Source organism: Bicyclus anynana, chromosome 2 (genome assembly GCF_947172395.1).
Source record: "Bicyclus anynana chromosome 2, ilBicAnyn1.1, whole genome shotgun sequence".
Taxonomy (NCBI): domain Eukaryota; kingdom Metazoa; phylum Arthropoda; class Insecta; order Lepidoptera; family Nymphalidae; genus Bicyclus; species Bicyclus anynana.
Genome location: NC_069084.1, coordinates 5014570 through 5038296, shown reverse-complemented (window position 1 = coordinate 5038296; position 23727 = coordinate 5014570). Strand labels below are relative to the sequence as shown.

The following is a 23727-nucleotide window of genomic DNA, read 5'->3' as shown; positions in this document are numbered from 1 at the left end:
TGGTATTCATTTGATGTTAATTATATCAGGTGGCTAATTGGTCAAAGTTAGTGAATAGGTCAGCAGGTTGCTCTAACATAATTGAATCTGCTTTTTTTGGAAATTGGTCAAAAACAGTTGATTTTCAATCACTTAGGTACGTACTTCTAATAAATAAAACGGGTAAGTATATTAATATCATTTTATTCACTCAACAACAATCAATACTGACTTTCAAGTTTGTTTAATACAAGTAAAGTACTAACATACCAAAGGCTAAGCTACACGAGGCAAGTTCACTCTCCTTGTGTGACTTAGCCTTAACGCCCATAACAACCACATGGTAACAAGGTACAAGTAAAACAAACTTAATAGAACCAAAATAAAAAAAACTTATATTATAACGTAACTTTTATTTCGGAAATCTATTTATTTGCTATGTAGGAACGAAATCGAAATTATTCACAGTACAATTATTTTCAATATATTGTAGACATTGCAAATAATTGACTTTTATAAACAGACAGACATATTATTCTAGTGACAAAATAAATGTCTTTCACACCTCCATAGTAATAATGATTATGATGAAGAAGGTAAATAACATTTTTTGTATAACTATATTTTATTTAATATTGTACTTTTCATGAATTTATTTGTATAGACATCGAAATGAAGAGACAGTAATAGGAGATAAGTTTCGTAACTTGAATGATTCAACGACCTTCTTTTAACACTTTTTAAATGCTTATTAATTAACAAAATAAATAGGACATTTAGAACTAAATACATTAAGAGTATCACTAGCTATTTTGATGTTCTATGATGATCTAATAGAAATAATCTAATTAAAAAAACTGAAGTCATTGCTTTAATACATAAAGGCAGAAAGGCAGTAGCGGCGCTAGACAATGTATATAATAGTTAATGCAATGTAGTTTAGTTCACGCCACGTTGAAAAACTTACCAAAAATTTGTTACTAATCGGGCTTCAATAAATAAAACGATATAAAAAAACGCGTACTGCGTACAATAACCAAACTAGATTTAAAATATTGCGATACTCGTAGATACCAGCGACGAAGAGTTCACGCAAGCCGATTCCCGTCGGGTTACCTTTAAAAATCCATGCATATTCATTGTTGTACTGTATCTAGGTATATGAGAAACCGGAGTTTGTATCACGCTATATGAATTTCCTTTTATTTGGCTTGCCTATATCTAAATTCCATCCCCCGCCACTGATAGATACCACTTTTAATTATTTTGTATTTTTTTTATTGAGGGAAAGAAAAGTTACGAAAACAGTTAAATTAAATTTTATGAATCATTACGGCAACTATTATTTGATGCCTGAGTGGCTCAGTGGGTAGAGACCCTGACCTCTGCATCCAAAGTCGTGGGTTCGATTCCCACAACTAGAAAATTTGAAAATAACCACAATACTGCGTCCCTATTATCAAACTATGGTCCATAATCAATTTATTACACTCCTTAGTAGGAGCTTGAGTAGAATTTCATACTTAGGTGCCTGTAGTCCTCTGTTTATCTGTTTCGGCACTTAATAAATATTATAACTAAGTACACCACACTTATAAATATACATACAACATCTATTTGGCAGTATTCAATATATACAAATTAACTGTTATATTAAGAGTATATACATAACTAGGTTTCTAGAACTTGTCTCTTGTTTCCATATCATACAGAACATACCAATACAACTCTGTTATGAGATAGGCCATCCCAATGTATTTGCATCTGCGTCTATTTCATTGCTTTCCAAGGATTGCATTTCAGAACAGAACAGAACATACTAATACAACTCTGTTATAAGCTAAGCCATCCCAATGTATTTGCATCTGCGTCTATTCCGTTACATTCCAAGGATTGGATTTCAGAACAGAACAGAACGTACTAATACAACTCTGTTATAAGCTAAGCTGTACCAATGTATTTGCATCTGCGTCTATTCCGTTACATTCCAAGGATTGGATTTCAGAACAGAACAGAACATACTAATACAACTCTGTTATAAGCTAAGCCATAGCAATGTATTTGCATCTGTGTCTATTCCGTTGCTTTCCAAGGATTGCATTTCAGAACAGAACAGAACATACTAATACAACTCTGTTATAAGCTAAGCTGTACCAATGTGTTTGCACCTGCGTCTATTCCTTTGCATTCCAAGGATTGCATTTCTATACTTTGCGCTCACTTAAGACAAATCATTATGAGGCAGGGCTATAGAACGCTAAAGGTAGCTTTAGTAATAGAAAGACCAATTAGTTGCGATGAAAGATATAGGACTGGGACTACTCCATCGCCAGTGGATAGTTTGCCTATCCAATGGCGGTGGAGTAGTGTAGTAAAACCACTGCGGTTCTAACATGCGACCAAACGAATTTCTCGTGAGGAGAAATAGACAAATATCAACTGAAAATATCGCTATCTCCTTCATTGCGTTGCAACGAAAAAGATGGGACTGGGACTACTCCGCCGCCATTGGATAGTTTGCCTATTTCTCTTCACAGGGTCACATGTTAACACCACTGGCTCTAACATGCGACCAAACGAAGTTTCTCGTGAAGATAAATAGACAAATATAAACCGAAAACATCGCTATCTCCTTCACTGCGTTGCGACGAAAGAGAGGACTGGGAATAAACCATCGCCATTGGTCGTCATTTTGTCTATTTCTCTTCACGAGTAATGTCGCATGCTCGGCCACCTGGTGAGCTGTGTACAGAGGCAGAGTGGCAGATTGATACTGTGACGATCACGTTAACGTAAACGCGAATTTCTAAGGACTTGAAACAGCGCCATCTTATATTACAGCCTATCTTGATGAGTACAGTTTACCAACAAAGAAATTAGAAATGGAGGTTGAAAACGCATGTCTTTTCATAACTTATTTATTTTAAATTATGTATGGTTTGTATATAAAATGTTATATAAAATATATTAACCATATCTAATTGTTCTAAACTTATTAGTCAAATGTATTTTCATTAATAGGCTACTTGCCTCTTCTGTAAACAGTGTTTAAACTGAATTATGGAAGTATTATAAGCTATATTTTATTTTGTCCCGTCAGTAATAATTAGTAAAAAATTCAATATAAATGAAAAAATATCTACGTAAAATTTTTGCTGCCGAAACACAACACATTAGCAAGTGACGTCATTCATAGAGATAACAGCGTGATTGGCGTTTGCAGTGATGTAATTATGTCACGTCACCACAAGCGCCAATCACAAACCGATGCCTTTTAAAGAATGACGTCACAGTTTATGATTGGCGTTTGCGGTGACGTGATAAAAATACAATTTTGTTTTACGAGATTATTTGCACAAATAAAAATGTGATTAGAGTTTCTAGGCATCTAAACTGCCTCTATGTAAAAAATCTTAGTTTTGTAAAGCAGGCGAGTAGCCTATTTAAGAACAAGTTAATTATAATAATTATTTCGTATGAAATGACTAGTGATTTCTACCCTCATTTTTAATTTTATTTGTTGGTAATCAGTACTCATCAAGAGAGGCTGTAGTATGGGCACACAGTACGCGCTAGTCCAGCACAATGGTGTCGACGACCTGCAGCGGGCCGTGTCAGCTGGCGTGGTAGAGGCCTGACAGAGCGTCCTGCAGCGCGCGCAGACACGGCAGCGTCGACGAGTAGCCCGCCGCCTTCTCCGTCTCATTCTCTGCTCTGTAATTAATAAACATTATATTTGCAAATATATATGTATGTCGACCAATAGCGGCGGATCAAATATAGCTGTCATCTTTAGTCCCATTGCAACAAGTTTTTTTTTTGTGTTCAGTTACATCTATCAGTGATCAGTCGCTTGACTATAAACTGAATTTTTCATAGCAGATCATGTTTCTAGTTAAAGGTCACTCCATTAAGTGACTCTTCGTGTTATGGTCCTTTTTTCGGGTATTACTGTCCACCACATAATTCATCCACATTGCAACAAGTAAACTCTGTATAAATTGTTATTGACTTGAGCAGTTTCTCATTGTCACTCCTCACTAAAATATCTTCCAATATTGTGGCAAAATCTTTTTAATAATTGACCATACTATCATTGATTACTTGAGGCATAGGTGTTAAGATACACACCACAACAGATCTCGAGACAAGAAGAAGATCAATAGAGGTAGATTAGAAAATATCGCTCTTTTTGCGTTGGAGTGATGGGACCGGGCTCCGCCGCTATTGGTCGACAATATGACTTTCGTCTTCATGTGACATGTCGTTGACGCATGCTAGGCCTACAGTAGACCTAACATCTTGTGAAAACAAAATCAACAAATTGTAGCCAAACCCATAATTTTATTTAGGTCGACGCTACTAGTTGATTTGTCTCCACTATATAATGTTGTGGGTCGCATACAGATGACTGTAATTAAACCAAAAACATATCAATTGCACCTAAGCAGAAGAAACTGGGTTACAGCACAAATATGCATGACAATAGTACTTCCTTAGTCAATTTCTGTTCTAAGTAACTCACCTAACATGTTGCAGATAGCCATTGTTACAAATCTCCTCAATAGAGGGAGGGTCCGGTCCACATCTGTCAGGTGACTCGGGAGGCTCGTATCTGTACAGCGGACCCTCTTCAATGACCGGCACTGGCTGTTGCCCGGAGCCTCGAGTGAACTTCACGCCAGTAGAGAATTGTGTTACCTTAGAAAATAATTAATAAAAATATTGTTATTGTTAACAAATATATTTTCAACTAGCGGACATCCGCGACTTCGTTTGCGTGAAACACTATGTAAACTTTCAACTACTTCTCTATTAGAAAACTAGAAAATACCCACTGACTTATGTCAGCAAATTCCTTACATTCTTATTAGATCGCTAACTTAATGGACTGAATTCGTAAGTTGAAGAATATACTTTGGATTAATAAAAATGTATATTTTTTATACATAATTATATAGGTACTATTCCACTAACTTGCTTTGAAGGAACATTCTGAGCCATGACCCTATTCATTTAGAACCCTTTTGTTTGAGATAACATCTTATACTACAACATACCTACTGTTTACCAACAAACAAATTAGATATTTTTATATGTATATGTTAATTATTTAAGCTTTTTTTACTCATAATTAAGTGATAAAATAGGCCGATATATTAAATATTGCGTGAAACACTATGTAAACTTTCAACTACCCCTACCCTTACCCCTACCCTACCCCGACCCTACCCTACCAATACCCTATCATTACCCCTACCTTACTCCTACTCTAGCCCTACGATACCTACCTACCTACCCTAACCATTCAATTATTTAGATTTTTTCTTTCATAAAAACGTAAAAATAAATTTAATTAAAAATAAATAAACACCAACTTTAGGCAAAACTGGAACTATATCTTCTTGTTTATTAGCAACAGTCTGTGCAAATGTGTTCAGTATATCCTTTGCATCTCCCTCTGCAAACATGAGCTCATCTATGAGCGCCTCTTTTTCTCTGATCTTCTGTTTCTTGGCTTCCTCTTCCATTTTCAGAATTTCCGCTCTCCGCAACTCCTCCATCTGTTTCTCTATTTCCAATATTTCTTCCAATTCAAACTCTTCTCTACCTGTAAAGAATACAGATTTACACATAATTACAGTAATTACAATCTTTAATCACATTAATATTATAAAGGCAAAGATTGTGTCTAGTTCATGCTGCAGATACTGAAGCAATTTGGCTGAAATTTGGAATGGAAATAGGTTTTACTTTGAATTAACAAATAGGCTACTTTTTCTGGAATAATCCATGGTTTCCGCAGGAGTTGTGAAAAACTGAATTTCACGCAGATGAAGTCACAGGCTTCCACTAATAGGGACTTAATAAGTATAAAAGCATTTTTTTTCCGTGCAAACATCACACCGCCAGGCTGTGTGGGCCTTCTATTTCATTAGCAATCAACACTTACCTATTTTTGCTTTATTCTTCATAATAACTTCTTTGTTATCTTTCTTGTACTGTTCTATCCTTTTATTTGTTCCTACAATATCTATGTTGTTAACTAAATTAAATATAATAGTTTCAATTTCCTCTAAGTAATCGTTATACTCCCTTAATGTTGCAAAATCTTCTTCTTTCTTGTTAAAATCTTTTAGTACCCTTTTTCTTATGTCTATTTCTTTTTCAACCATAGAGTCTTCAAAGAGCTGAACTCTAAAATTGCTTCGGCGTAATGGGACATTGCATTCTGGACATGAACCGGAACCTTGAAAATTTTTTGCATTTATTATTATTTAGATAAAGTATATTTACTTGTTCAAACAAGTTGTTCTGATAAAATATATGGACATTATAGAATGTAAAAAAAGGTCTAATAATTTTAAATGAAGTAATTACCTTTTAAAAATAACAAATCCACGCAACTTTCGCACAAAGCATGGCCACAAATGTTTACCATCAACTTTAGTGATGGATTTCTGTATTTCGTAGTTTTACAGCGTGGGCACGCCTGGTCATCCATTTTGCTTAGCAACTAGTTATAGAAATCTAATACAGAACAATTACAAGGACCTCTTCAATATTTATTATAATATTTAATTATGAATTATTAAAAATTTAAAATCACGAGAAAAGTGAATACCACAGCAGAACCACAGAATCACACAGAAATCAGAATGACAGCAATGAGAAAATAGAAAAGAGAAAACTTTGGGCTTTGGGTTCTATTCTAGCCATAGAGTATATAGCTTAGACCATTAATAATAGGACTTGGCTCGCTAACCGTTACCCCTCTGGCAAAGATCAAAAATCTATGATCTAACGCGTATATAAAAACTGTTGCTATAGAATCGATGTTTCATTGTTGTAATCGATTTCGCCGTGTAAAAACCTCCCTAAAAATGCCGGTTTGTGTAGTTAAATGGCATAAAAAACGGCCAAAAACTTGTAGTTTAGTAAAAGATGGAGTAACGTTTCATTTGAAAGTATTTAACCTTAATTTTATCAAATTTATAATAAAAACAATTTATAAAAGAAAACTATTCTTTTGACGAAACGCCAAACATCGATCAGTAATCGAATATTTTATGTATTTAATACGTGGATAGTCTAACCAATGTGTTTGTTAGGCTGTGTAAAAATTACGCGTGTTTATATTGCGTTCGTGTGTTTGAGTGCGATGCATCTCCAATCTCCATTTTCTAATTCCTCTATGGACTTATTTTTTTTTTTTTTTTTTTCTCCATTTTATTCTAATTCCTCTATGGACTTAGCCTCTTAGCCTACCTAGAATCTGTGCTACCTAGTACCTACCCTATTAGTCTATGACCTATGTAACTTAATTTATCAGCTGTGGCCTGTGTAATGTGTATTTAGAATCTATAATCTGTGTGTGTATTTGAGTTGAGTAAAAAGATGAAAAAAAATCAAAGTTCAAACTAAAGTTGTTTGGTTGTTGTACATATTTATTTATAGAGCTTAGGTTTTACATTTCATGTTTACCCGGCAATTTTGCCAAGTCACGCGCTATTTGTATAATATATTTTAACATAAGTCTAATATGAATTTAGTTGTTAAGACTGTCCTAACAAGTCGGACATTTAGGTTATGTGAAAGAGTTCCATATAAATATTTACAAGTTCCAATAACCTCGGCATGTCCGAATATACAGCGTCGGAGTTACTGCGAAGACAGGACGGATACCAGAAGACTTCCACAGCTAATGGAGTTTCCCCCAATCATATGGCCTTCAGTTTTAAAATTTATTAAAAATTGGATGTTTGCTAATTTCATTATTCGGCCCTATTTCGACAACGAATTCAGTTTAAACGAATTCATTGAAGCTTCGAAATATGCTGTACAGGTTTGTTTGATCTAATGTTTTAACTTATTAATATGACACCCTGAATCTTACTATATGAACAAACTCTACATTTAAAACTTGTTTCCACCAAAAACTATCAAGGTATTTATTGCAGCTGTATGTATTATAGAAATCAATATACCAAGTTGTAATAGTTTTATTGTGACTAGCCAAAAAACCAGATTCATACTATTTACTTATTGCTTTAATAAATCTGAGTAATTTATTGAAGTGAGAGTTTCTTGGAGTATATTCACAGAGGACTCCATTTCTTCAAACATACATAAAGAAATCAATTATTATAGTGTAGTAATAAACTAAAAATCCATTAAAGAAATATAACAGCACAGTTTTTAACATTTTATCTTAGGTTGTTTCAGAATGCCTTGAAAAGAGTGATTTTAAAGCCCTAGAAGGCCTCGTAGAAAAGGATGCTATCTCAACTTTGAAGACTGCTGTCTCCAAACTATCTGTTTCCCAGAGACAAATGCTATCTATCTCCAAGGATGATATATTCTATGCTTTTCCTTATCAGGTAATGTAAAATCTTTCATGAACATACAACACAAATAGCATTGCTCATGATACAATGATGATATGATATGGTTATTTGTACTACAATTATACAAAGTGATACTACTCAAATTCACACCCATGATTCCTTAACTGGGAATACAGAGACAACATCTAGACTTTGTCAAGAAATTCCTTAACCCTACATCCATTGGCCACAAATCCTTGCAAAAATATGCCCTCTGAAACACAGAGATATACCATCACAACTTACCAACTCTGGGCTGAAAATACTCAAGTTTTTACATTTAGTAAAAGAATATTTCACGTTTCACAGCCTGATCAGTGACTGGGACTTGAATCCTTGACCCTTGACTCAACCTTGTGATCCATATAAGCTAACCACAGGATCAACAACAACAGTTATAGTATTTTTTAAATATTTTACAGGTAGGAGTTATGTTTGATGAGTCTGACAAGCGATGGGTTGAGATAACAATGTGCTACCATGTGCTGAGAGGACTCAAACAGATGCAGGAGACTGGGGACCTACCACCAATTTCATTAGGGTATATACAAAATATAATTATTTTTTTTTAAATTTTGAATCATGCTTGGTGGACAGTAATACCCAAAAAAATGGACTACTACATGAAGTCGCTTCATGGTATGACCTTTAACTTGGAACATTCTGTACTATGAAAAATTTAGTTTATAGTCGAGTGATTGATCACTGACAGATGTAACTGAACACAAAAAAAGAGAAAAAAAGTAACATGCTCGACACAGTTTTATTGTGTAGCTAGTTTAGCAACCACAATTATCTTACTTTCATCCCGCCTCCCAATTCTTTTCTAATCTAAATAAACCTATGGAAAGTTCTCTCTTTTTAAAATATTGAAAACTCATTGACATACAAGGATGAAATTTGGTTTAACCTGGCCTTGTAGCAAAATCTGTACTTAGCTGTATTAATAACCTTCATGTCATTTATAGTTAATAGTAGATGTCAAACAGATTTTATGACAGAGCCAGATTAATTAAGGATATCTATGGATGGACAAAGACTTAAGCTTCCCCTAGTATTTACATAATTAATTTTTTTCATTAGAAAGATAATCTGTTAAATTTTCCAGTAAATTTTCCTAATTAAATAAAGTTATAAATATAGTCCAATATTCAATAAAACCCCAAATTCAGAGCAAATTCAACCTTAAGGATTGAGTTTAAGGTTGAATTTGCAAGTGACTACTTGAATTGAGTGCCAAGAAGTTGTGTTTGGCACTCGTTGAGTGGCAATGTTTTTTTTTTGGTCGCTGATTGTATTTCCACTTTTTAATAGGAGATTGATGATTGATTTTGATTTTACAGAGTGCAGCCTGAATACCAAGACAAAATATTTATTCTCAACTATAGATTTATAAGAGAATTCACAAAAGGTGTGGAGGACAGTTGGTGGGTCAACATCGCCAACCATTTCCAACCACACGCACTGAAGAAATCGTTTTAAGATAATGTTATTAGTAATATCATAGGTGAACAAATATGTGAAATGTAATTAAACACGATTATTGTTTGTTTTCATCTTTTATTATAAAATAAAATTACCATAATCTCATAAACGTCAACAATCAAATAATATTATTAATATACCTTCATAATTATAATCAAATTTTTAATATTTTTTAACAAAACTCCAGTGTCATAAAAGGATTTAAACTTTAAGTCACATAATAAACCTTTAAAATCTCATCACAAGTTTGAAGTAAATTAGACTATGCTATTTAATAGCTTCAGGCTATTTTTAGTCCATGATTAAAAAATATTTTTTATTAAAAAAATAATACACAAAAAAAGCATTGATTACTGTTTTACAAGGTTTTATAAATTGTAGGTTAGTATATTCAAATTGATTTACAAAAATAACTATTTAAAATTGAGTGACTGATCACAGATAGATGATTTTATTTAAAACTTATTTCTTCAATTTAAAGAAAATTTCTATAGTTCCTATTGTGAAGAGCAATAGCAAAATGCATCAGGTTTATAAAATCAGCCTGGTAAGAGATTCTCTACTTTAAAGAATCCCATTGTAAAAATTCTCTAACACCAATAGTTTGGGAGTAATTTCCATTAATGTAGACCCCTATTTTTAAAAATCTTCATTTGTTTATAACTTTTGCAATTGTTTATGTGCGGGTCTGGCATTTTTGCACATTTTTCTTGAGGTCATGACGAGTCGAATAAGCTACCACACGTATTTCTATTCGCGGTATCAGTATTTAACACAATTTAATTTGTTCACTGGACTATTATTATAGGCTATAGGAGCTCCGGCTACGCTCATTACTGTCTCCCGGCCATAAGTTAGCGTACCCTGGCCTTCGGCCTGGGTTTTGTGATAGGGCCGCCGGTCGTGGCTTCGGCTGGGCATTCTACCTAAGTAAGATAGACGCGCGGCCTCCGGCCGCATGCATGACTGTCTTCCGGCCGTGCCTTACTGCCTTCGCCTACTTGGGCTTTGACCGGGTATTTTACATAAGTGTAAATGCGCGGCTTCCGGCCGACGAAGGGTCGCAGGGGTTGAAAATGTACATCGATTTTCATGCGTACGAAGTCGCGGGCATCTGCTAGCGGTTAAATAAGCTTTTACATCTGCCAAATATGCCAGACTCTCTATCTCTATCGTCCCCATTGACTGATTACAAAATATCTACTGCATAGTCACATAATATCAGGAGAGATGGCATTCAACTAATAATCATTTTTCTAAACAGACAGAGCAATATTCTTGGTATTTTTCTAGAGCTCCCTTTAAAGTTGACCAAAGTTCCTTTGTATTACCTACAATGGAAAAAGTGCAATTATTTATCACTTTAGAAATTATTTTATTAAAATCAAAACAACAACCAATAGAGACAAATTAAAGCTTCTACTTTATTAATAGATTTGCATTATAACTATTTGTAGGTGAAAAATCTATACTAGTATTAGAGGAGAGATTTGATAGTTTGTTTATTTTGCATTGAATAGTCTGTAACTACTGGACCAATTGAATTATTTCACCATTACAATCCTGACATCCTTGATGTATTCTATATCTATATTATAACATATTCTCCCGAGAATAAGAATTCCCCTCCAACACCACAAACTTTACCTTTATAATCACACTAATATTATATAGGCGAAAGTTTGTGTGTGCGTAAGTATGTTTGTTCCTTCTTTACGCTTTGGCTACTGAAGCGGTTTGGCTAAAATTTGAAATGGGAGTAGAATTTACTCTGGATTAACACATAGGCTACTTTTCATCCCGGAAAAATCCATGGTTCATGAAAAACTGAATTTTATGACGCTAGTATTAGTATAATAATAATAACTGACCTTCCACTGAATCACTCAAATATCTCTTTGAAACACCACATTGCACCTTAATAGGTCTCTGGTGCTTTACTGAATTCTCTACATCTGAAAATAAAATAGCTTATGTACCTAAGTATACCTAAGCAAAGATTTTAAACTATGTATATGTCACAAGCGCATCAAAATTACCTTAATTCATTGAGCTAAATTAAGTTCATTGAGCCGCTTATTAAACAAAGAAAGTTATTAAAAATTATTCCTAATACCTAATGAGATACATAGGATATGTTGGCCAGACCTTTGGTTACCTTAGCTTTAGCTTAGCTTTAAGCAGTTACTGTTCACAAAAACTTGTTTAATGATATGTCCAAGATTGTATAAGCGGATGTCAAGGCAACGCGTGACGTTTATTTTTTTATGGGTTTCACCACAACTCATTCTGGATCATGTTTCATCATCATCATCATCATCATAATCATCGTCATCGTCATCATCATCATCATCATCTTTATTCTGTGCCTATGAATTAAGAGATATTTTAGTATTTAACAGTTTTCATATTTACCTCCATGAACATTATCCAGCATGGTGGATATATCAACATCATTTTCACACAACCTGCTCCACAGGGCGTTCACATACTGACTGCCTCCCCCACATACAACATCGGTGGACTTGACTGAGTACGAGGTGTCACCAATTGTTTCCGACTTCTCAACCCAAATACACTCGTACGCAGCATTAGCTGATTGTGTAGAGTAACTGATTAGTAAGTTACTGTGAATTGTGTACTCTTCAATGTGTGGTATAGCTCTGTAAATCTCTTGGTTCGTTTGTCTGAAATATGTAATGTATAATTTAAGAATAAGAAAAAAAATGTACTTATAGTAGGTAGATATCAAAAAAGTTTTATCAGTATTAGAATATTGTTAAAGAATGTCTTTATTCTATAACAGTATTCTAATACTAATAAAAATTAAAATCTTTAATTGACTTTTTATACAAAGTTACAAAGAAAAAATAGGAAATAATAAAACAAATTGATGCAAAATGACTTCAGTTTGTGTGATGTAGCATGGTGCAGATGACAGTTGCCTGTCAATTATACGTACTATTAACGTAAATCAAACTTTCAAGATTGAAATGAACTGTCACCCATGATACAGTGCACAAACTGTTAGAGAAATAGTTATGTGAATTAAACAAATAAACTTAGCCAAGTGTTTTTTTTATTACCACCTCATAGGATTTTATTAAAACACAAAATATAATGTTGGTATAATCCTAACATTTTATTTTTTGAATTTAAAAAGTAACTAAATTTACCTATCTAAATTAACTCTGCACATATCCATAATAAGCACACATAACTCTGGCTTACATTTGGCTAATTCTCTCAGCAGCCAGTTTTCAGTGACACAATGATCAAACTCAATGTTCTCAGAGGGACAATCTATGCTCAGTATGCATTTCGTGGTAATTAGTTCACAGCCATGTCCAGCATAGAATATAAAACCTAAAAACAAAATTCAAATATATACAGCGTAATGTCTTACAGTATTTTGTTGTGGGGCAAGGCTGCTGATATACATTCTATATTTGTACTTCAAAAAAGAGCAATTCGAGCAATATATCAACTAAAATCACGCGAGTCCCTTCGTCAAAAGTTTAAAGAAATAGGCATTTTAACAGTAGCCTGTCAGTATATATATAACAGTATAGTATATGTAAGACAAAATATTAATATGTACAAACGAAAAGGAGACTTAAACCCACGTCTTACTAGACACGGGCATAAGTTAGTTATTTCTGCATATCGGCTCCAAAGAGTTAAAAAATCTTTTGTGGGTTTGGGTGTACTCTTCTATAACAAGATCCCCAAGACTGTGATGGACTTGCCAATGCACAACTTTAAGCAATGTGTTAAAAAACATTTACTTAGTCGAGGTTACTACACTATTGATGAGTTCCTTAACGACAAAGGTGCTTGGAGGCCATTGGATCAGCTTCCACCTTCACACAGGAAATAAAACTATAAGAAATTGTAATTTAATTGTTATCAAATGTAAATTGTAATACTGTATGACTTTTTCAAAAGAGCAACTGTTGAGTTTCTTGCCGGTATCTTCTCAGCAGAACCTGCCTTCCGAACCGGTGGTAGAATCTTTACAAATAGTCAACTGACGTGTCAAAAGTGCTTGTAAACTGAGCTTACTTGAAATAAATAAATTTTGAATTTTGAATTTTTTTGAAAATAAAAATGGAATTTAGCAATGTCTTACAAACATGACTCTACTTTGATCCCCAACCAAGGAAAAATCATCTAATAGAAGTGGATTTATAATAATTATTCAACAGGTATCAATCTCTAGATATTTAAACTTTGAGACTCTTTGAGACCCTTTGAGACCCTTGTTAGTTTAGTGCTATATTGAGGCATTATTTTTTTCTCATAGTAATATTAGACAACACTGAAAATAGATAAAGACCTAAAACAAAGTAGATGGTCTACTTTGTGAAAAAAGGCAAGTGAAAAACCATTGCCTATAAACAGCAACAGTTAGCAGGGTATCCTACAAAGTACTGCCTTGCTTCCTTTAACTTGATTAAATCACTAGTTTTAAGAAAGTTGTGGACCCGCAAACATACATTTGCTGCTCGTATACAGTATGTATATTTATCATTTATTACTAATTTTTTAAATATGTTAAAAACTGGTCCATTAAAATTATTTAAATAGTAAGACAAAATTTTGACCTTTGCTCTAAAAAATTGATATTTTTCTGATACTTACAATAAGAATTTTCAGGTATCAATGAAAATGTCTTCATCAATATCTCCTTTAACATATCACTTTTAGTGTTGCTTATAAAGACTGTAATGAAGTCTAATTCTCTAATACTATTACCCAAAGCCTCACAATCAATGGAAGGTGTCACCAATTTGGACAAATGCTCATACTTTTCATTTGCGATAAGTATTGCCACCTTTGCTTCAGGTCTGTAATATGCTTGTCTGTTCACTAAGTTTAAATAACTAATGTATTGCTCATAAGTATGTCCTCTGCGATCTAGGTTTTTAAGCAACTCTTCTCCCGCAGTTCTTTGCCCTTGGAATACAATGCTGAAACATACAATTATTAAAATATAGTTTCTAATATAATGTACCAAAATAATTTAAGAACTAGTAGAGACAAATTCACACATATCACAGTACAGACAGTGATCAAATTAAATAAAACACTGCTGAAAATATTTATATTTATGTGAACTGCACCAAATATTTGATGCAGAAAAGCAGTTTTCAGATTTTGTGTAAACAGATGTTGAGTTAACCAATATATTGCCTAATGAATAATTAAGACAAACATCTTGACATTCCATAGATTCAGTATGCGGTTGCCAGGTCCATCTTGCGGTAATAAGAAACACTTTCACTGTCAATTAAACTTGGCAAATATGATGCCTGAATGGCTTTCATTATTTGAAAAGACAGATTTAATGAACAGAGAATGTAAAAGACAGAAACTACTCCAATATGGTTAACGCGTTCATTGCCACACCACGCGACGTCGCGTTAAGCGGTCTTTTACGATGTGGGGCCGGTAGCGCGAGATCGCGTGGTGGTGCCTGACAACCTTGTACGAGCTATGGAACATCAGCCATTTACGTAATTCCCAGATTTTGGCTTGGCATGGCAATGAACGTGTTAATAGTTATTACTCAACACTAAACTAGCCCGCTAGTAGCCATGTACTTAGTAGATAAGAAAAACTGGGTAATAAATCCCAGGATTGAAATACCTCTGCTAAATGATGATGCCATACGAAATTTATCTTAGGTAAACAATATATACTTTCAATGTTCAAAAGTAAAGAGTGTACTAACTTAACACCAGCAACCGCTGCAATTTTTTTACAAACATCTTCACTAAATTTAGATGCATCCTTTTGTTCTTGAGGTGATAAAACTTTTATGAGAGGTTCTGGATATGACATTTTAGAATTCATTATTGTTTTAAAATTAATATTGACTCGTTTCCATGATTCACATCAATCAATTAACATAAATTAACTTAAAATAAATAATAATAATTAAAGTTTAAATTATTATTTGTTTTCCCGGATGTTTTTTCATTTTAATCCAATGAGTCCACAGTCCAATGCAAAATGACTTGACACTTGACAGACGTCAAATGCGGCGTTGCCAATGCCTATTGTTCTAACTCCCAACAAAATTAAGCGAATTTCAGCAAGTAAGGGGTAAAAATATTCCAATCCCCACTGTTTTCCCACACGTATAATGAAGGAAAAGTGAAAATAATGCTGTTTATACTGTTATTTTTAGGGTTTTTTCATATTACCCTTGTATTTTATGATTTTATTGAGTATTTTTGTTGTAACAATAAGTAAATCACCAATCAGCAGTTTAGATTTAATTTTAAATAAATTCCCACACATAGAACCAATTCCCACATGTCCGAAATTGAGTCAAATTCCCCATAGTTCAGGGAATTCCCAACAAGCTGTCGACCTTCTGGCGACGTTGATCAAGTGTCAAACATTTTGACAAAAGAAAAGACAGCTTCGACAAACATTTTTGCGGAAACAGAAAAAGTAATAGACAGATTATACGGCATTCCCTCAAAAAAGCTACATCTACGCAATGAAATAGAGCAACATGTACGTGGATTATTTATCTAAGGTACGTGGCGTGGACTCTATAAACAAAAGTGTCATCATGCCCTTCCGTTTTTTATGTCTACATGGACTTAAGTAATAAAAAAATATATATACACATCAAATTCCTGCACGAGTCTAACATTGATTTTTGATCTTTGCCAGAGGGGTAACGGTTAACGAGGCAGGTCCTGTTATTAATGGTCGAAGGTCACAAACATCAAAATCAAATATTTGAAATCAAAAGGCTTGAACCGAGAGCAAACAAAACAGCGAGACCAAAGATTACAGTGTATTATTGGAAATAGATAGGCTACTCTAATTTTATTCGGAACGCCTGTGATAGCGCCATCTAGTAACTAGTCACGGTATTTTTACTACAGTATCCATTATTGTTATAAAAATAATAATGCATATTTTTTGTAAAGGAGAGAGATTTTTGATTTTGTAATAGTTGAAGAAATCAATAGAAAAAAACAAAAAAAAAGACAAAAAGTTGTCCAATGATACCCCCGGGCTCGAACTCAGGATTATTAGATCGTAACTTTGTTATACACCACTAGGCCAAATGACTATGTAGTACGTCGTTGAAATTAATGTACACTTACTGTATTTCTTAAATAATCCCTTTGCTTTAGAAATACAAACACATTCTTCCTATTACGCGTCATAATTAAAAGGAAAAATAATTCTTTTTTTTTCCGTTCAATCTCTAAAAACATTTTATTACATACACACCTTAAGTCATTGAATTTACTATCCTGAAATCTTAAATCTAGAATGTAGATGGCGCTGCTTCATAAAGATTTCAAGTTCCCATGGCATGAGTGAGACAACTGTCAGTGCAAATTGTCAACTATGTGTCAGTGTCAAACGTTAAAAAATATTGACAAAAATGGCGATTGGAGTAGATACGTCGAAATGGAAACCTAGAAAATTTAATGGAACTCCTGCTGGTAAAGCCAGGAATGTTGCTGGATTATGTATTGTGAGTGTCGGTGTTTTAATAGGTGCATTTTACCAGTAAGTAAGACCTGTGTGGTCTTTTGTACACAAATACTAACACTGTTTGTTTATATGGAATTTTTGGTTATGAAATATGTATAATTATTTCAGATTCTCCGACTTAACAAAGAATTATAGGAAAAAGTTGGAGGTATTTTACCAGGATCCAATCGAAGAAATCGAAAGGAAGCTTATGATTGCTAGTGGACTTCCAATCAGATCGGGCGACACTTTAAGACAGTTAATTGAAGATGAAGCTAGAACTGATAGACCAGACAAATAATGACGGATACTTATAGTAATGTATTGTTAAAGTAGTTATAAGATGTAATAAATTATTTAGTTACTTAACTACACTGTTTTTGTTTGCCAGTAAATGCCAAATAAAGTAGTAAGCAAATATTTTGCAACTGATCCTGTGATGGATGACAGTCTATCAGACTTTCAAGAGAAAAAGAAGTATAACATTGGTCCAAAGAATGTAAAGAAAACGCGGGGTATCAAAAAATCTAAACATATAAGAGGTCAAAGAGATATTCGAAAATTGATTAAAAAACAAGAAAATGAAGTGCTAACATATTCAGAGGACTTTGACAAAGTATGCAAGCAAATTGGTGTTGATGTTGATTCCGAGGAATTACAACTAGCTGTTGCATTGTCAAAGTCATTGCATGAAGTAAATAATGAGATTGGTCCAGAAACAGAAATCAAAACCACTGAAAGTTCATCGTCCCAACAAAGATTACAGTCAATCAAAACAACTTTACAAGAATATGGCTTTAAACTTGAAGGTAAAATAACAACACTCAAAAGTTGTAGTAAGAAATTGAAGAAACAGAAAAGAAGGAGTTTGTATAAGTTGTTACAAACAACTGATAATGAAAGACAACAGATTATCTCAGATAAGTATTCTGAAATATTAGCAAGAAATATCTTTAAGTCACCTGTGAAGGTTGTAGAAAATGAATTTGAATTTAATGATAGAGAGCTTTATTACAAAACAACAAATATTGTTTATGAGCGTATAAAGAATGATGATGTTTATTATTTAAATGATTTATTTGAGAAACCACCTAACAGAACTTGTTGTTTAAGAGATTGGTCTGAAATACCTGGGAGACCATTAAGTCCTACCATTCAGACCAATAATATCAACTTTGATGATCTTATGTTTGACCAACATGACCTCGATTGCATATTAAGTGGATCAATACATACAGCACAACATATTGTTTCTAATAAGAAAACTAATATTTCTTATAATACAAATTCTATGGATAAAAATATACTATTATGTTTTGATAAACCTCAATCTTTAGGAAATGAAGCTGGACTTGTAGACAAAAAGGCGAGTGGTGGTAAATTAGTTGGGGAAAGTGATTGTTCTACAAAACTAGATACTATGTCAGATTTACAATTGAGATGTGTGTCTCCAGATTTATTTGATGATGAAGTATCTACAGTGTTAGAATGTATGGACAATGATGTGCAAGTTTCAGGACAAATAGTGTCAATGACTGATAATATCAACACTTACAGCATGGACCTAACAGAATGTGTTAATATTGACTATGATGAGACTAAATCACTTGGTAAAATAAAGCCATATACTAATGACATTGATATCACCAATAGGAGGTCTAATGATTTTATGGAAATTACTAATTGTTTGTCAAATACTTTGAAGCAAAGCAATATGGAGAAAATAGATCTTACACAAACCACAAATGACTTAATTAAACAAACTGATAATGATGATAGAGTATTCTCTCAAAATAAAAATATAGAATTCATGGATCTTACTCAAGTTCCAGACTATAAAACGCCCAGTGAGAAAATGTGCAATAAAGAAGAAGATAATTTACATGAAGACACAATAATTCTTGTAAATGAAGAATTTGATTTAAAATGTCATCAGCCGAATGAAAATTTGACTGTAAAACAAGGTAAACCAATTTGTACTGATACTAGAACTAAAGGGAAATCTGATCAATATAATTGTTATTCCTATAGAACAAAAGCTGAAAACTGTTGTAGCAGACCCTGTAAAAGTGACGGGACAGTTAACTTGGTTCATGAATTAAATTTCAAAGAAACTTCCACTTCCAACAAATCAGGAGTTATTTCAATTACTGAAAAGAGTAAAGAATGTACATTTTCAAATAGATTAAGAGATCAAGCTTATGATAGTTTGAGTGAAAATTACTGTGAGTATGAAGATGTCTCAGATAAAGTTATTATAGATAAAAGTAGTGAATATAAAAACAAACCAGATAATTTTCAACTAGAAGAAATAGATTTGACTCAGAGTTCTAATTCATTTGAAGGAGATGAAATTAATAATCAACCAATTTCTAGATATTCACTTACTCTTGGTAAAAGGGACAACGTCTCAATAGATTATGATGATATTATAAAAGAAAATTACTCAAATACTACATTATCAGAGTGTCGTCAGCACCAAAATCATTCAGAAGAAAATGATCCAAACATGGACAACAATATTCTATCAAATTGTGTTAAGAGCTCGAAAGTATTTGAATTTTCAAATAAACATAACTATTCATTAGACCAATCAAAACATGATAATTCAGATTTAAAAATCGTCACAGCACTGAATGATGAAAATGGTTGTATTGAAAACGAAGCTAACATTTCAAATAATGATATTGCATCAAATCCCAGTAACAGTTCGGAAGTATTTGAAATTTCTGATAAAGAACTCAACTATTCTTTACATCAGTCTAAACATGATAATTTTGATTTTCGGGATGTTACTGTAATGAATGACTTTCTGAATGGCCAGAATAATACTATTTGTAAAGGCGCTGTTCAAACTCACATGAAAAATACCACTTTAAATGAGAGTAACTTAGTAACACAAAATAGAAGTAGGACATTTGGAAAAGTAACTCAGCCACATTCTAGTAGTGATACATCTACACCTATAAAATCACTGAATGAAAATTTAAAAAATGTATTGCAAACACCTAAAAATAGCGATTACATTATAAAAACTACTGAAGTAACACCAATGCTTGATTATGCATCAATGACTTCACCTGAAAGGCATAAAGAATTGGAGAAATATGGACTTAAACCTTTCAAAAGAAAAAGAGGTATGGATTATAATTAAGTTAGGGAAAAATAAATAATTGAATCATTTAATTTATACAGTCATTTTCTTTCAGCAATTCAATTACTAACATATCTGTACAATCAAACTCATCCAATAGTAGAGTCCAATACAGGTGATTGTCCATCACCATCAAAGAGACTAAAGATGGATGATAAATATCAACAAAATAATATTAATACATTTCCATCACCATCTAAGAGACTAGAAAAGGATGATAAATATAAACAAAATAGTACTGCAAAACTTCTATCACCATCAAAAATACTAAAAAAGGATGATAAATATAAACAAAATAGTACTGCAAAACTTCTATCACCATCAAAAATACTAAAAAAGGATGATAAATATCAACAAAATAGTACTGCAAAACTTCTATCACCATCAAAAATACTAAAAAAGGATGATAAATATCAACAAAATAGTACTGAAAAACTTCTATCAACATCAAAGATACTAAAAAAGGATCATAAATATCAACAAAATAGTACTGTAAAACTTTCATCACCATCAAAAAAACTAAAAAAGGTTGATAAGGATCAAAATGGTACTAATAAACCAATTCTTGAACCTTCACCTGAAATTAATAATGAAAATTATTTATATGCAGTTACAAATGAACATCCAGATATTAGAAATATTGAATGTGATACAGAAGAGTGGATATTTCAGAAAAGGGAGAAGGCTAAGGTATTTTGTAATCAATATAATTTCATTCAGGACAGTACAGTAAGCCTAGCATGCGGCCAACGACTTGTCCAGTTAAAAGAAATAGACACAATTTCAACAAATGGCAGGAGAGTACCCTAGTCCCATCTCTTTCGTCCTAACGAACAAATAAAAGAGATAGCGATGTTTCCGGTTGCGCTACTATTTGTTGTTATTTGCCCATTATTTTTTCGTCACGAAATACGTCATTTGGTCGCATATTAGGCCTACTGATACAAAATAAAACATACCAATAATTCAATTGTTATCTTTTTGCAAGACTAGACGCCTTGCGTTTGATGAACTAGATCAACTAACTCTATGGCACAGGAGTGTAACTTTACTAACTTGACTTAATTAAGCTGAGAATTTATTTGAATAAAGAAAGCTCATTATTTCATAGTTCTACCAGGAAATCAAACCCATGACCTTGTGATTTGAAGCCACATTGGCTAATTACTGGACTAATTCACAATTTTAAATCTATCAGAAATAGCAGTAGAAGCTTTACTGTAACTTTACATTTTTAACCGACTTCCAAAAAGGAGGAGGTTCTACGTTAAGCTGTATGTATGTTTTTTTACAGCTGCATTCATGTAGGGTGCCTTTACATATAGCTTTCCAGAACTATGTGACATGTCGACGGAGGTTAAGGGAAGCTATATTGCGCTATGAACCAGTAAACATTGATGTCATATACAAGGATATGGTTGCGACTGGATACAGGTACAATCCTAAGGTATGTTATTTTTATCCATCCAATACATAGCCAATGGTGTGCACTTCATAGATGCATTAAAGTTCTGCATACCCTAAGAGTTGTCCTTACCTTATTAAATACAGATTTATCCAGTTTGCTTAATTTTATTACTAGTGCATACCTTGATTGACAACATTATGCACGCCACTGGTGCTAACATGCAACCAGTGAAAACTAGGACTATAGACAAAATTTCGTTCAATGGCATCGTAGTTTTACGACCTCTTTGGCGCAGTGGTATGCGCGGTGGATTTACGAGACCGAGGTTCTAGGTTCGATCCCCGGCTGAGCCGATTGAGGTTATCCTAATTGGTCCAGATCTGGCTGGTGGGAAGTTTCGGCCATGGCTAGTTACAACCCTACCGTCAAAGACGTACCGCCAAACGATTTAGCGATCCGGTACCAAACCGAAATGGATTTTCATCCTTCCCCTAACAAGTTGCATGCTTCCATCTTAGATTGCACCATCACTTACCATCAGGTGAGATTGTAGTCAAGGGCTAACTTGTAAAGAATAAAAAAAGTGGTCCCTTTCGTTCTGAAAGAGGTAGTGGTATTTCCGGTTGTGCCGCTATTGAATTTTGCCTATAATTCTTCACGAAATTATCTCGTTGGTTGCGTGACAGGTCTCCTTTCTCCTGTAGAAGAGGGTACTTAGAGCTTAAACCCACCACACTGCTTAATATAACATGTTTCTATAATAATTATCACTATCAGAAGTTGATGACTTAACTTGCTCTCCGAGGCTTGGAACAACTGGGAAGTTAGTATTCAACTTCCCAGTTTCTAGACTGCCATTGAAAATTTCGTGGATAAAAGATTTATGGTTTTTACATAAGTAGTTGTAAAATGTAATTGTTTTATGTAAATACTTTAGCATAATGGTGTCTCTAGGAAAATAAAAATAATTAATTATTTATTTATAGTGTTTTTCAGGTAACATGGGAATGGTGACAGTTCGTTTCACTATTGAAAGTTTGTCGCAAATCACGATAATCGTACGTAATATGAACGTCTTATGGCAGCTGTCACCGTACTCATGCTATCTGAAAAACACTATAGTCACATGAATTTTTTGTATTTTTTAAATATTTTATTTCAGGATTTATTGAAATTTATGGATAGAAAATGCATCACAGTGAGGACTGCCGACAATAACGCGAGAAATAGAAAATCATAGCATTTTATACATATCTTCAATGTTAAATATAAATAGATAAACTTTTATAAATAATTTAATGTATATTATTGTATAGTTTTCTGTAATTCAATCAATTCCAACCAGCGCTGCATGCTCTTTTTATTTAAAGAGTATGTAGCATTATGCTGAGTTGAATCCGTTTACTGGGTTGTGCCACACATCACAGGATATTGTTAAAGAACAAATTGTGTTGTGTGGCATTATTCACTAATAAAGCTTTTTTCTTTCTTTCTTTCTTTAATTATTAATATAATATTTTTATTCTTGGAAGACACATTTTGGATTTATAATTATTAATGTCTGTATGTAAAGTGAAGGAATGAGCCAGCGTGGTGGACTATTGGCCTTACCCCTCTCATTCTGAGAGGAGACTCGAGCTCAAAGTGAGCCGAATATGGGTTGATGACGAAAAAAACATCAGTTAGTAACAACTTTTGATAAACTACCCTCCTCCCAACTTGTATTAATTAAAAGTTGTTTTTATAGTAATTTATTAAAATATATAAAATATTTTTTATATTTTTATTTTATAGTGTTT

At 33.3% G+C, this 23727-nt stretch overlaps 4 protein-coding genes across 6 annotated transcripts; 2 read left to right on the top strand and 2 right to left on the bottom strand.

Moving 5' to 3' along the window:
- Positions 1 to 167: 167 nt before the first annotated feature.
- LOC112045371 (CDK-activating kinase assembly factor MAT1) lies at positions 168 to 6645 on the bottom strand. The gene is made up of 5 exons (XM_024081526.2): positions 6361 to 6645; positions 5933 to 6229; positions 5358 to 5590; positions 4505 to 4680; positions 168 to 3693 (listed from the first exon to the last, which is right to left on the bottom strand). Exons 1-5 carry the CDS (start codon positions 6482 to 6484, stop codon positions 3594 to 3596), a joined length of 930 nt encoding a protein of 309 aa, XP_023937294.1. The 5' UTR covers positions 6485 to 6645; the 3' UTR covers positions 168 to 3593.
- A 670-nt stretch (positions 6646 to 7315) lies between these two features.
- Positions 7316 to 9916, top strand: LOC112045370 (m-AAA protease-interacting protein 1, mitochondrial). The gene is made up of 4 exons (XM_024081525.2): positions 7316 to 7825; positions 8196 to 8360; positions 8789 to 8907; positions 9710 to 9916. The coding sequence occupies exons 1-4, from the start codon at positions 7523 to 7525 to the stop codon at positions 9846 to 9848; spliced, it is 726 nt and encodes a 241-aa protein (XP_023937293.1). The 5' UTR covers positions 7316 to 7522; the 3' UTR covers positions 9849 to 9916.
- On the bottom strand, positions 9907 to 15890 carry LOC112045369 (mucosa-associated lymphoid tissue lymphoma translocation protein 1). Its single transcript, XM_024081524.2, has 6 exons — positions 15589 to 15890; positions 14496 to 14824; positions 13028 to 13217; positions 12267 to 12538; positions 11723 to 11806; positions 9907 to 11182 (listed from the first exon to the last, which is right to left on the bottom strand). The coding sequence occupies exons 1-6, from the start codon at positions 15708 to 15710 to the stop codon at positions 11100 to 11102; spliced, it is 1080 nt and encodes a 359-aa protein (XP_023937292.1). The 5' UTR covers positions 15711 to 15890; the 3' UTR covers positions 9907 to 11099.
- A 1350-nt stretch (positions 15891 to 17240) lies between these two features.
- On the top strand, positions 17241 to 23710 carry LOC112045384 (structure-specific endonuclease subunit SLX4). 3 transcript variants are annotated; one of them, XM_024081544.2, is made up of 6 exons: positions 17241 to 17402; positions 17496 to 17682; positions 17758 to 20503; positions 20576 to 21210; positions 21815 to 21967; positions 23091 to 23710. In XM_024081544.2, the coding sequence occupies exons 3-6, from the start codon at positions 17761 to 17763 to the stop codon at positions 23166 to 23168; spliced, it is 3609 nt and encodes a 1202-aa protein (XP_023937312.1). In that variant the 5' UTR covers positions 17241 to 17402; positions 17496 to 17682; positions 17758 to 17760; the 3' UTR covers positions 23169 to 23710. The 3 variants fall into 3 exon arrangements, with proteins under 3 accessions (XP_023937312.1, XP_052745196.1, XP_023937313.1); XM_052889236.1 differs by having other exon boundaries at positions 17496 to 20503; positions 20576 to 20692; positions 21008 to 21210; XM_024081545.2 differs by having other exon boundaries at positions 17243 to 17367; positions 17496 to 20503.
- The last annotated feature ends 17 nt before the right edge of the window (positions 23711 to 23727 follow it).

Bases quoted from the DNA above. Each gene is read 5' to 3' on its own strand.
- LOC112045371 (XM_024081526.2), bottom strand. From the start codon at position 6,484: ATGGATGACCAGGCGTGCCCACGCTGTAAAACTACGAAATACAGAAAT. The intron at 6,230-6,360 runs GTAATTACTTCA...AAAATTTTCAAG, and splicing joins GGATTTGTTATTTTTAAAAG to GTTCCGGTTCATGTCCAGAA. The intron at 5,591-5,932 runs GTAAGTGTTGAT...TATTCTTTACAG, and splicing joins GAAGAATAAAGCAAAAATAG to GTAGAGAAGAGTTTGAATTG.
- LOC112045370 (XM_024081525.2), top strand. From the start codon at position 7,523: ATGAATTTAGTTGTTAAGACTGTCCTAACAAGTCGGACATTTAGGTTA. The intron at 7,826-8,195 runs GTTTGTTTGATC...ATTTTATCTTAG, and splicing joins CTTCGAAATATGCTGTACAG to GTTGTTTCAGAATGCCTTGA. The intron at 8,361-8,788 runs GTAATGTAAAAT...AATATTTTACAG, and splicing joins TCTATGCTTTTCCTTATCAG to GTAGGAGTTATGTTTGATGA.
- LOC112045369 (XM_024081524.2), bottom strand. From the start codon at position 15,710: ATGAATTCTAAAATGTCATATCCAGAACCTCTCATAAAAGTTTTATCA. The intron at 14,825-15,588 runs GTTAGTACACTC...TGTATGTTTCAG, and splicing joins GCAGCGGTTGCTGGTGTTAA to CATTGTATTCCAAGGGCAAA. The intron at 11,183-11,722 runs GTCAGTTATTAT...TTTCCATTGTAG, and splicing joins TTTGAGTGATTCAGTGGAAG to GTAATACAAAGGAACTTTGG.
- LOC112045384 (XM_024081544.2), top strand. From the start codon at position 17,761: ATGCCAAATAAAGTAGTAAGCAAATATTTTGCAACTGATCCTGTGATG. The intron at 20,504-20,575 runs GTATGGATTATA...ATTTTCTTTCAG, and splicing joins ACCTTTCAAAAGAAAAAGAG to CAATTCAATTACTAACATAT. The intron at 21,211-21,814 runs GTATTTTGTAAT...GTTTTTTTACAG, and splicing joins AGAAAAGGGAGAAGGCTAAG to CTGCATTCATGTAGGGTGCC.